The 13,606-nt window shown below is 35.5% G+C and overlaps 1 protein-coding gene across 5 annotated transcripts in view; it reads left to right on the plus strand.

Moving 5' to 3' along the window:
- TBC1D23 (TBC1 domain family member 23) overlaps nt 1-13,606 on the plus strand; it is a 32,535-nt gene that overhangs the window by 8,897 nt on the left and 10,032 nt on the right. For all 5 annotated transcript variants that reach the window (XM_039732823.1, XM_039732825.1, XM_039732824.1 and 2 more), the window contains 11 exons: nt 291-495; nt 1,781-1,904; nt 4,332-4,456; nt 4,570-4,613; nt 5,501-5,604; nt 6,512-6,634; nt 7,582-7,674; nt 10,236-10,406; nt 10,601-10,643; nt 11,393-11,499; nt 12,298-12,440. In XM_039732823.1, the coding sequence (XP_039588757.1) occupies nt 291-495; nt 1,781-1,904; nt 4,332-4,456; nt 4,570-4,613; nt 5,501-5,604; nt 6,512-6,634; nt 7,582-7,674; nt 10,236-10,406; nt 10,601-10,643; nt 11,393-11,499; nt 12,298-12,440 (1,282 nt within the window). The remainder of the gene's footprint in view (nt 1-290; nt 496-1,780; nt 1,905-4,331; nt 4,457-4,569; nt 4,614-5,500; nt 5,605-6,511; nt 6,635-7,581; nt 7,675-10,235; nt 10,407-10,600; nt 10,644-11,392; nt 11,500-12,297; nt 12,441-13,606) is intronic.

The raw sequence follows: 13,606 nt of genomic DNA on the forward strand, positions 1-13,606 counted from the left end.
TACCTCTTTTTTTTTTTTTAATAGATCCTGGAAACCCCAAACTTCTTTCATCCTGTTGTTATGTTATTTAAATGTCTTATCCTACTGGGTTTATAAAGTTACTTGTATTCTCATACCTTTTTAATGCCTTTCTGTAAGAATTTAATCCAAATAGCCAGCTTTTTGTCTGTCTGGTTTTGTTGGGTTTTTTCTCCAGTTGGACCTTATTGGTGCAATTGTGCTATGAAATAATCTCATCCAATTTCTTTGAAAATCCTTTAACACAGTTTGTATTACTGTGCCTGTTTCAGACCAGTTGTCGGTGCCAGAAGAAGAGAAGTCAGTATTAACTTTGGATATTGAGTCTGTTATTACTTTTTACTGTAAATCACGCAATGTTAAATACAGTTCTTGCCTTGGCTGGATACATCTGCTCAGACCTCTGGTGCACCTTCATTTGCCCCGCAGTGATTTGTACAACTGCTTCTATGCTATCATGAATAAATTCATTCCAAGGTAAAACTCTTTCTTTTCCATATGTACTATTTTTATTGGCAGTAGAAGTATTCTCTGAAAGATACGCGTGTTGTTTTTGGTTAGAGTAGCATTGTTCCTAGCCATGTTGTCAGATTCTTTCATATGATGATAAATTTCAGTACCTCTTGGTTTGAAATCCAGGATATGGTTGGATTGGTTTAAGATACAAAGAGTTAGCTGACTGATGTGACTGATCTAGATTCAATATGCCTTTTAAAGAGCTATCCTTTCATGCAATATCAAAACCATTTTTTATGAACTAATTCGCATAGGTTATGTGAAAGTGGTTTTTTGTTCCTTTTCCTAGCATTTTTACATCTAAAATACTTCTATTCCTTCAGAAACAGTAATTCATAGGCACTAATGAAGTCTCAAAATCTTTTTAGAAGTCATTAATATTTTCCTTATGTTCTTTTGTGTTGGGACTAATTTTTTTTTAAGTTGCTAGGTCTTTTTAATGACAAATACTAAATTTGAGCTTTTCATGCTGTTAGATAGATGCTCTCCTTAAAGTGAGTTTTTATGTATGTTGGAGCACCATGACACTTCAGCAAGGCTGGATAGTCTGTGATTAAAGGTCTTAGTCTGATTGCCTGGAGAGAAGATTCAGCCTGGCTGTGGATATGTGCCCAAAATATGAAAAATGCATGTTTGCTGTAGTGGCAGGAAGCAAGCATTTATCAGTCCTGTCACTTGACTCAGCTTGTGTCCCTTTCTGCTCTGAAACACTCTTGGGCTCTGTGAGCTGTTTGGGGATGGTGGAAATATGGCCACATCACCCCTGTGCTGTCAGCTGTAGAAGGCTTGCAGAGTATCTGGTGTTTGAGCTCCTCTATAGGAATCTAGGTGGTGTTTCAATGAGATGCAGGCTGTTTCCTGGTTTTTCTCCTCAGTGGGAGGATGAAAGACATACACAATTTACAGTAGATCAGTGAATCTCTGCTCCATGGGTACCATGATAGACTTGTTTTGAGATTTAAATCTGTTTTAAATACTCCTGTATTACGTAATCTGTCAGGCAGTATTTCATTCTGCTGCCTTGATAATTTAGTGGAGGTTTCAGTGTTTTTGGGGTTTTTGTTGATTTGATTTGATTTGTTGGTTTTTTGACTCTTGAGGCAAGTTTACTTCGTGATCAGTCCCTGTGAATCAAAAGAGCCATGTACAGGAAATTATATGATCACAGATACTAAAGAATTGCTGATGTAATTCTGAAAACTGCAATATTATGGGGGAGTTTATTGTTTTCATTGCTACTTTTTAGGGATTGTTTTATGAAGGGAAGACCCTTTCATCTATTTAGACTGTTGCTTCAGTACCATGAGCCTGAACTCTGCTCCTTTCTTGATACCAAGAAGATGACTCCGGATTCATATGCACTCAACTGGGTAATAAAGTGAAAGTAGGGAAACATAATAAAAAATAAATTTCTGTTAAAATTTAAGTACATGTTGTGAGTTTATGGAAGAGTAGTACAAGCAATTAGAATTGCATATATATTAAAATAAATTGCATATTTTAATATAGTGTGGGCTTTTTTTAGTGTTTAGCATGAGATATGAGGTCTTGTTAATGTCACATTTTTATTGTACTGGGTGAATTCTTATTCAGTCACTGATACTAGGAACTTCTTGGAGTAAGGAAAAATGAGAGCAGCTGGCATACTCAAAAAACAAAAAGTTAGTTTTGATTGTGGGCAGCTGTATGTTGTAGATATGGGTAACATAAGTCTAACAGGTCTTTTAAAGCTGAAGAATGAATTATTTTAGAAACCTCCCTGCTAAGGTGTATATGTGTGTCTTCTAGAATTTAGGCACATACATTTTAGAACTTTTGAAGCATTAGTCATTTCCTCTTCAAAACTGCCTCAGATCATGGGTAGTTACAAAGATTCTGACCTCATAATGTTTTATAAATTTTGTGTGCCAGGACTACATCAAAATTTTTGTATCAAGGCTTGGTATATGCAATACAAAATCATGATACTGTGCTTGCACAGGCAAAGTCTGTGATTTAATAGAGAAGGCTTTGACCCATGAACTTTTCTAGGTTCTTCTTTCATACTCGTTGGCTATGTAAAATTCACCTCATAATATTTTATAAATTTTGTGTGCCAGGACTACAACAACATTTTTGTATCAAGGCTGCTTGGTATATGCAATACAAAATCATGATACTGTGCTTGCACAGGCAAAGTCTGTGATTTAATAGAGAAGGCTTTGACCCATGAACTTTTCTAGGTTCTTCTTTCATACTCGTTGGCTATGTAAAATTTTTTTCAACCTTGTGAATTTTCAGTTAAAGAAGTGAAAATTAATGTATTATTAAACTGTGAGATCTGTCTTTGGGGGTTTTTTTGTTTGTTATTTTTAAAGTCTGCTGCCAATTTTAGTATAAAAATGTGTCTAGGAAAAATTTTCACATTCTCAAAATCTGCCTTTTGCCAGTCTCATGAGCCTTCAAAAGAGAAATCAGGTCCATTTTTGTCACTCAATTTCCATTTTTTAACAGAATTTTCCTTAGTACATACAAAATTCTTTGAAGTTGTTTCTTCAGATTTTGAAACCTAATTAGAAAAAGAATCTCCTCTCTGAAAGGTGGTAGTGAAGTAAGCTGGTGTAGCTGCCCGTTCTCACCACCATGCTCCCTGGTGTACAATTTTAGGAAAAAATCATAAGTTTCATTTTATATAATGAGATTACAGTAAATTTCTCTGTTTCATCTGTGAAAAATCTGTGTAAGTGTATCACTAATACTTAGAAGTATATAAGCAACATACTAAGACCTGCCACTGTCATCTTGTTCATGGACGTTTTGCCTTCAATTCTCTGTTTCATCTGTGAAAAATCTGTCTGTATAAGTGTACTAAGAAGTATATAAGCAACATACCAAGACCTGCCACTGTCATCTTGTTCATGGATGTTTTGCCTTCAGTTGCGTTTGAGCCAGAATTGAATAGGTCTATCTTTTGCTATAAAACTATACTAGGAAGTGTTGAAATATTCCATGATAGTGTTTTAAAAGAGATACCAAGCTTTTGAAAGCTATAGCTGTGTTGATACATTTGTGAATGTATGTGGAATTTGTGTGCATCAGCAAGTACAGTAAGACCCCAGTGAAGTCAGGTGGTATGCGTGTGAGTTAGGTGTGATTGTAAATCTGGCATGTATAGCAAGAAGTTCCTACCTTTTATCTGCTTTGACTTTGTGTATCAGAGGAGATGTATTTTCAAGTAGGAGCATGGGAACAGGCAAAGAGTTTCTTAAATGGTAATGAAAATTTTCTGATGCTTGCAAATGTTTAATTACTCAGTCATAATGTAATGCTAAATAAGTGATGTTGTCAAAATAATGTGCAACCATTTTCAATTAGCCAAATTCTGCTGTGGAAAATAAAAATAATTATGTTTGCAGGATCCTTTCAAAGCCCTAATTGCTATGCTATTTGAGTAAATATATTCTCTTATGATTGTCTTGTTGGTATAATTGGTATTTAGCAGTGGCTGTGAGCTAAACAGTACTCCAGCTTGATTGTGTTATCTGTGGTTGAATTTGCAAGGTTGGCAGTGTACAGCCAAATTTGCCTTCACAATAATCATATTTATTCAAAGATAATCTGTAGTGTTGTCCACTGTTTCCATAAAAGTTGGTTTCGAGGTTAAAACCATCCTTCAGTACATTGTGCAGATGTAGGCTTTATCGTAATTTTGTTGGGTTTATTTTCTTTTAGATACTTTGTATCTCTCTTAAAAATTTATTCCTGATAAGATTGTTCCTGGTAATTGCTTTTTCTCACATTATTTTCCAAATTTTTAGCTTGGAAGCCTCTTCTCATACTACTGTTCAGCTGAAGTCACTCAGGCAATATGGGATGGATATCTACAACAAGCAGATCCATTCTTTATTTACTTCTTAATGTTGATCATCCTTGTCAATGCAAAGTAAGTGTATAGTTAATTCTTTGGGGCATTCTTTGCTGACACTGTTTTAATCCAGGTTTGTTTCATTTTGGTTTTACTGACTTAATCTGTGCCTGTGACTTTACTGTTTTCAGAGACGTTATCTTAGCACAAGAATCAGATAAAGAAGAAATGATAAGTAAGTACTTCTCTTACATAGCTGTTAGTGAAATATTTACTATATACTGTAATCCCCATTTATTGCTATTTTTTGTTGCTAAAGAGCTAGATTGTTAATTTCCATGTGATTTTTCTCATTTTTTAATCCCTTCACACACTAATTTTTTCTTACTTTTGCTGCCCTGTCCTTGACCTTCTTACCTTATTCCTTTTAGTGCTCCCACACCTAGTTCTATTCTTCAGTTTGAAGTACTGGAAACAATCACCAGAAACTGGTCTTTCTAAGCCCAAAGCAACAGCTTTCAAATCCTTCTTTCAATCTACTGCACTTGTTGCATTTGCTGGATTGTCATAATGCACACTTAATTTGAGCCTAATTAAATGTTTTTATAGAAAATGCTTTAAATTTCAGTGGAAAATTTAAATAACTCTTGCCTTTGTATTTTTTTACACACATAATACAACATAATTAATAATCTCTAGTAGTTCAAAATGAGAGTGCTTGGAATTTTGTCTTTGCCATAAACTGCCAAACTACACCCTTGGGTTATCCTGGACAGAGACCAGTGCTACTGATTAAGTACTCATTTTAAAGGATTCTCTTGGTCAGAGCTCTTTAGAAAAGTAGCTGACTTAGAATTGAAAGCTAAAACTATACCAGGAGTAAGAATGTGGTGAAAAATAATTTGCATAGAAGGTTTGAACATCTAGCAAAAAGTAAAAGTTTTCCATGGATAAGGAATATTTCCTGTATCTTCACTTTTCATCTGGAGAGTGGATCAATATTCATGTTTAGTCAATACAATAGATTGTTACGCCTTATTTAAAATAAGTTCTTTTGTGGTCTGTGTTGTTTGATTTCTGTGTCTGAAATAGTGTTGCATTTATGTTGTTTGTTTGTCTCAGAATTCTTAGAAACATCACCAGCCAATCTTGATTTAGAGGATATAGAAGATCTCTTCTCTTTGGCACAATATTACTGTAGCAAAACTCCGGCTTCTTTCAGGAAGGTAATAACAGTAATTTTGAAATTCTCTTCATTCTGACAAGTGTTTAAGCTCTTTAAGCTGTCAGTAACTTTGAATATTTCATTGCAATACTCTTTTTTCCAACTTTTTTTCATGTTGTTACTCTGGCAGTATTTATTGTTAGGCTCTTTGAAAGATAAGGTTAACTGTTTCATTTTGACAAGTGTTTAAGCTCTTGCTGACAATAACTTCGAATATTTCATTTTTTCCAACATTTTTCATGTTGTTACTCTGGCAGTATTTATTGTTAGGCTCTTTGAAAGATAAGGTTAACTGATACATGAGAGAAACTTCCTTGCAATATTCTCACTTCATGACTGATAACCTCATTTTCCAAAAGAGGCTCTGGAAAGAACTGATGAGGCTAAACTTCATACTGACACAATTGCATGATAGTACACTGCACAGCAGTGCTTTGCATTTTGTGTTTTGCAATAGCAAAGAGGAAAAAGTCTCTTACTATAGATAAATCTATTATCATCTGCACTGTTTTTGCAGCTCTTCCTTAGTCATGATATCTGACTTAGTGAATGAATGAAATAAAAATATTTGATAGCCATTGCCCTCAGCTTGTGTGTACTTCCTCTGATGTGTGTAGACAGATATAGGAGGTTTTCTTGCGGGGAAAAAACAAAACAAACAACTGAGAAACAAATACCAGAGGCACTGCATCACGTTGGTATGGTCAAAGTGGTGAACAAGCATGTTTGTAATGGAAGTGCAGACCTTGCATGATTTTTCAGAAGGAATTTCAGTTGATCAGAAGTTTCATTACTATGTGGGCAGGATCCGCATGTGTGGAACTTTTGCAACGGATGTAGTTTAAAATAAAACTTTCATACATAAAGACAATGGCTTCACTTAATCTTTTTTTTCCTTGCCTTATTAGGACAACCACAGTCTTTTTGGCAGCAGCTTGCTGGGCCTCAAAGATGACGACACCGACTTGAGCCAGGCTCTCTGTCTAGCAGTCTCTGTGTCCGAGATTCTGCAAGCAAATCAGCAACAAGGAGTCAGTATACTGAATTAACCTTCCCCCCCAGTTTTATAGAAAAAGGATATAATCAATCACTAACCACTGGTTTTAAATGCTCACAGCACAAATGAGTGTTTGCTATTTCAGGAAAAATATTTTTTGTCTTCAAGCTTTTTGCCTTGTAAACGATCAGCTGTCTTCAATGCATTTGTGCTGTAGCAAGGAGCATAGGGGAGCTTAAGACAGATTTGAATTTGAGGAGTGTGAGCTGAAAGTAGTATCTCACTAATTTGAATTCTGTCCCAAATGTAGCTGCTGTAGAGGAAAATTTAAAACTCACTACTCAGTACCTTTGAGAAGAACGCTGTTAAGGAATATCTATCTTTTGTCATTGAAAGGTTTAAATGAAAAAAGCAAAATTAATTGAACTTGTTTCAGTAGAAGTTAATTGGAGATGTAGATGCAGGGACTTCACTAGAAATATTTAAGACCCATATATGGATCATAATGTAGTTAGATTACAGTGTTTCTTAATGACAACTGACTTCTTTTTGCAGTTTCCAAGCACCAGTTTTGTCGTGCATAGTTTGGGTTTTTATCTCTTCCACATAAAGTTAAACATCTGTTTATATCCTGTCCAAGTCGGTGGGACATAAACCCATCCTTCTGTGCTGTGCTGACTAGTAGTGGACTCTTGGATTGTCTCATACCCACTATGTTTCCTCTCAGTAGAAATTATATAATTGCATTTGGATGATCCTTTCCCATGCCCAAGCTGATGTATTAATGGAAAGCTGATACAGGAATACTACTGGTGGTCTGGTAACTGTAGACAAAGTTTAGATTAATCAAAATAATTAAGATTTTTTTTAATAGCTCCTAGCCCCTCTGAGCAGTTCCTGTAGTATTTGAGTTAGTATTAGAATGTAATTGAATTCTGCCAATAATTATGCAATTTTGAAGTTTAAAAATTTCTCTTTCAGGAAGGAGTGAGATTCTTTGTCGTGGATTGTCGTCCTGCAGAGCAATACAATGCTGGGCATTTATCAACAGCATTTCATTTAGACTCAGATTTGGTTTGTATGCTTTTTGTTTCTTTACTGCTATTTGAATCCTAACTGAGATGGAAGGGGAGAGAAATGGCTGCCTTGAAAAATGAAGTATTCTTAATTTAGGCTTTAATCTGTGGACTTCAGGGTCTAGCTGTGTGATGATAAGATTTTAAAATTTAGCATCTCTAAAGGAGATGGTAGAACCATCATTTTACTGAGAAGTTTAGTCCCTAATGACGTTAGAATTTGGGATTCCAGACTTCCTGTTCTTTGGTTAGGAATTGAAACCAATACAGATTAAAGACTATACATTGCTTGGAGGAGAAATCTCTTTTTAGCATCCTAATTTCCAGTGAAAGGTGTAATTAATTTTCTAAAAGAGCACTTTTTTTCTTTGTCTCTTTTTGTTTTGTTTTTTTTTTTTTTTTTGCCACAACCAGTCTTATTGCAGTCTGCTTTTACAGGGCATATATCTTGAAAAGGATTTTGGTGTCTTCTTTAAAATTTTTGCTGTACAATATGAAAGTACATTGATTATGGCACTGAGATCTCCCAGAAGTTAATAATTTCAATAAATATTTTGTACTTTCTATTTGATTATGAATTCCTAATTGAACATTCAGTCATATTTTTCTCTGTCCTTTTTTCCTCCCCAAATCAATTCCATTTCAACAATGTATTCATCACTTCTGGATTAGCCCTCAACTATTTTACTTTAAGCAGTCTGTGGAACCTGTATGGAATGATTTATTTGGAAATATGGCATAAAATACTTTTATACCTTAGTTAAGTTCAATCCTGCATCTAATATCTTTACCTCTCTAATTAAAATGATGCATTTTTCAGTATTATATGCACATTTATAAATATAATATTAAATATAATTGCCTAGCAGAGAAATGGAGGCTGAAGTACAACCTTAGTGCTTTCTGTAACCATCTGAAGGAGGTTGTAGCAAGATGAGTGTCAGTTTCTTCTCCCAAGTTATGAGCTGTAGGACAAGAGGAAGTGGCTTCTTATTGCACCAGGGGAAGTTTAGGTTGGATATTAGGAAAATTTTTTTCCCCAAAAGGGTTGTCAAGCATTGGAATGGGCTGCCCAGAGAAGGGGTTGACTCACCATCCTTGGAGGTATTTATTACTTTTAAACATGGCATTTGGGGATGAGGTTTAACAGTGGAGAGTTGACATTGTGAGGTTCATGGCTGGAATCAATGATAAGAGTCTTTTCCAACCTAAATGGTTCTTCAATAGTGTGGTTTTTAACCTGGATCAAAAAATCATTTAGGAAAAACTTTCTCTGTCCTGTGTGGGTGTTCTGCTAATCTTAATTGAATGTCATATTCAGTATAGTAGAAATAAGCATTTAAAATTAAGTAGTACAAATAGCTGATAGTATATGAAAAAGATGGCCATGAAAACAAGTCTTAAATTAGATGTGATCAGTTTATATGTATTTTAATTGTATATTGGAATTAATGGTATTTAATGAACCATGGTGGATGAATGTGACCAGGTTCATCCTTGTTTTTAAAAGTCAATGCTAGGAAAACATTATAGAGAAAAACCTTTGTGATGAGAAGTCATTAATGGAATTTCAGTGCATTTTACATTCCTGTATGTGCAAAGTATGCAAAAATTATTGTAGGGAGAGACAATGGGGAGAGAAAGCACTTTGGAATCCATCCCATTTATAGTTAGAGGAAGTAGTGAGATTTAGGACCTGTGTAAGAAAGCAGTAGCCTTTATCTCTAGGAAAACCTCAAATAAAATTCTGCCTCACTGATAGCTAGGTTGTGTACTTTTGACTTTGTCCTTCATCATTTGATCCACTGTACAGACAAAATTATGATAATCCCTTCTGGCCCCTCCCTGCCCCACCTCCGTGTAGGTACAGATCAAAATTCTCTTATAAGTTTAAATAAGTACCTTCCCCACAAACACAGGTTAAAATTCTAGCTGTATTGAGAAAGTCCATGTTTCTCCATCTCTTTCGTATGGAACTCATGTTTTTGCATGCATAGCAGCCCTTCGTGTATCCCAGCCTTAACTTTTTGAGAGTACAAAGAATCAGATACCTCCTTGTACTCTCAATTGTAGTTTCTTTTCCCAAACCTTGATAACTGAATGAGAAAAAGCTTAGTGGGGAGGCAACAAGAGGAAGACTTTACTAGCCTCTAGAAATTCTAAGTAGTTTAAAGGATTTCAAATCTCCAAAGTTTGGATGTGTTGTGCCCAAGCATGTGTAAATATGGAAACCAGTCTCACTGCTGTATTACCAAATCAATGCAACATGGAAATTGCAAAGACTTTTTCCACTGTTACTTGATACCTTCAGAAATAAACTAACATATGTTAGCTGTGTTTCTTTCCTGGGGAGAGCAAGTGGGGTGAGGAAGTAAAGGACCAGTCGCAGTGTTCTTTATGTAATGTGAGGTCTTGCTCAGGTTCTGTGTGTGTGACTTCACAGTGCTGAGGTTGCCTTGCTTGTGCTCAGGGAATTGTAAGCATTCTCAAAGTTTGTCTCCTTTCACAACTCATCTTACAGTATCTTGGTGTCAGTATTTTTTTTTGTTTATTTCACAGATGCTTCAAAACCCATCAGAATTTGCACAGTCTGTAAAATCCCTGTTAGAAGCACAAAAACAATCTATTGAGTCTGGCTCCATAGCTGGTGGGGAACATCTCTGCTTCATGGGAAGTGGCAGGGAAGAAGAAGATATGTACATGAACATGGTGTTAGCACATTTCTTACAGGTACGATTAAATTGCCATTGATTTAACAGCTGGAGTAAAGGGTGTTTGCATGTGTCATTGATGGTGAATGGCAAAATATGTTCTCCTTAAAATCTGAACTGGTTTTTACATTACTCAAGTTTACAGGTTGTAGTAAACAAACAAACCCATTCCACAGGCTTTTGCTCTGATCAGAATTAACTTTTCTGTTGCAGAAAAACAAGGAGTACGTAAGCATTGCCAAAGGAGGCTTTATGGGTAAGCTTATTAATAATGAAATTTTCCTTGAAAAATTTCTTAACACTGTTGGTATTTTTGAGGCTTTTGCTAAAAACCATCTGAATGAATAGCAACTAGGTCTCATTTGTCAGACTTTTGTTTTGTGTAAGTAAACACTGTGCACTTACACATTTGTGGTTAACTCTTAGGGCTTTCCCAAATTTCTGAGTGGTGAAAAATTAATGCAGAAATTGGAGAAATTCCTTCTTCCAGCTTGTCAATCTTGATGTTTTAGCCACTGTAAATTGCAGATTCATATGAAGATGCAACTTCATAATTACTATTAACGGCTGTTATGATTTCTTAAATCAGAAGTTCATAATTGATTAGTTGATGTTGCTGGAAATAATCAGGCTCTACAACAGTGGAGAGATCTGTGCTACAATATGACATTATTAACAATACAACAGAGGCATTATTAATCAATATGTGTGGTGTTATAAGAACTCTTAAAGATCGAAGCAGTGATTTATTTTTAATTGCTGCTGTATTCTAAATGTTTACTAAAGTAATTAGTTTATTAGGTTGATAAATAGGCATTAGATTTTCTTAATGCCTTTGTACTACTGAAAGAAAAGCCAAGGATTATTATAGTGACCACTGAATTTATCTATTTTATTGAATTGTGGGGAAAAAATTGTCACTGATTAGTCTTGGGTATATACAATATTTTCATCAACAGACTAAGTCCAGTGTAATTCTGAATATTTTTAATGGCCTTTTAACAGCCCTCCAACAGCACTTAGCAGATATCAATGTGGAAGGACCAGAAAATGGATATGGCCACTGGATTGCTAGTACCTCAGGCTCAAGAAATAGCATAAGCTCTGTTGATGTAAGTGAAATTTTAGTGCAAGTGTTACAGTGGGATGGGAGCCCTAGGTGTCATGTGTTTTTTCTTCACATTCCTCATTCACATTCCTCATTCCTCTATTCTGTAAAATGCATTATTGCAAGTCATGACTGTTTTCACTTGTGTGTTTAATTTCAAACTATGATCACAGTCTAGTCATAGGTGACCTAAACATTTTTATCCTCTTGAGGGGAAGAGTTTGTAGGTAAGAACTTGCTGTAGGCATTCTCCAGCAGGATACATGTAATAGATAACTCTTTCCCTGGCTCTTACTCACTCTGGGAACAAGTTACAATAAAGTGGCATACAATTTTGTGGCAAAGCTCAAAATTGTATCTTTTCTACAGCTGATATATTATGTGTAGAATTTAGCTTTTAATTTAGATGCAATGTATCACTAATAAGATTCCTTTGTCCAAATGTCCATAGTAGAATGCTCAGTAATACAGTTTGTCAAGCTTGCCTTATGGGATGATATTTTCCTCAGTCACGTATCATTGCTGTTATTTGATAGAATTCTAGAAAAAACTCAGTTGTGTAATTGAAGTTCTACTGAGTACCAGAAAGTAAATTGCTGTTTTGTAGGGATGATATTTTCCTCAGTCACATATCATTGCTGTTATTTGATAGAATTCTAAAGAAATACTCAGTTGTGTAATTGAGGTTCTACTGAGTACCAGAAAGTAAATTGCTGTTTTGTCTGTTTCCTTTTTAATGAATTCATTGAGATGAAATAACATACTTTTATATGATTAATCCTGAGAGGAGTTACTTTTACAGGGTGATGCTCCTAACGGTTCAGGTGATGGAAAAGGAGTGAAATCCCTAGTGAATAAAATGACTGTTGCTTTGAAGACAAAATCTGTGAATGTGAAAGAGAAAGTTATCAGTTTTATTGAAAATACATCTACTCCAGTGGACAGGTGCGTCATTTGTATCTCACCGTGCATTAGCTGGGAGAAGTGACTTCCTATTTCATGTGGCTGTTTGTAAGTGAAAACTGGGCTATTAGGAAAAAGTTGTCTCCCATATTTGGTTTTTTAATTTTCTACCTCTACCCTCCTCACAATTTTATCGTGACCCAGGGTGCCTACTGTGCTCCTTAGTACTGGAAGGCCAGTGTGGGTCCCTGTTGCCTTCAATGCTTATCTAGAATTTGTCACTTAATTTCACTTGTTATAGTGTGTCAATTTTGTGTTCAGTCTGAAAGTGAACAATGATTTCACTTTTATTTGAGTTCCTCCCCGTCCTGACTCTGATGAAATAGATGAATGACAGTGAGATTCTGGATAGGTTCTTTTGGTTGGTTGGTTTTGTTCTGTTTTGGTTTTTTTCACTGCTGCATCTTGGCAAATTGAGTTTGCCTCTTTTAAAGATCTTGATTTTTTTCAAGTCCTTGTGTAAAGCTGCTTTTCAAACTCAGAATCGACCCTTGTTTGGTTTTTGTGTCTTCAGGTACAGCAAGGAATGAGAATGTGCAAGTAGACTGCAGAACACTTTCAAATTTGGAAGTGATCATTCCAAATAATTATCTTAACTAAATACAAGAATAACAGCACTCATCTGTCAGGGCTTTAAATGAAACACTTGTTGTAGTTCTTTAAATTCCAGCTTTTGAAGGTGTATGTTGAATACCAAGACACTGGTATTCAGGAATCTCAGAAACCTAGCATTTGTTTCATAACAGGACTTAAAATATATGCCAAATGAAGAGTAATTTTTAATAGTCTGGTACCTCAGATCATTCCTTTATTCTGTATTGGAAAATGTTTTTCTAAAATACTATTAGTACTTTTATTTAATCATTAGAGGCAAAAAATGTTTAAATAATGTTTGGTAGCTTTTGCTTTATGAGGAATTAAACTGAATGAATATGAAGATTTAAACTGAAAGAGGGTAGATTTAGATTAGATATTAGGAAGAAGTTCTTCCCAGGGAGGGTGGTGAGGCGCTGGCACAGGTTGCCCAGGGAAGCTGTGGCTGCTCCATCCTTGGCAATGCTCAAGGCCAGGCTGACAGGGAGGGTGGTGAGGGGCTGGCACAGGTTGCCCAGGGAAGCTGTGGCTGCTCCATCCCTGGCAATGCTCAA

Source organism: Passer montanus, unplaced genomic scaffold (assembly GCF_014805655.1).
Source record: "Passer montanus isolate IOZ18808 unplaced genomic scaffold, ASM1480565v1 scaffold80, whole genome shotgun sequence".
Classification (NCBI taxonomy): Eukaryota; Metazoa; Chordata; class Aves; order Passeriformes; family Passeridae; genus Passer; species Passer montanus.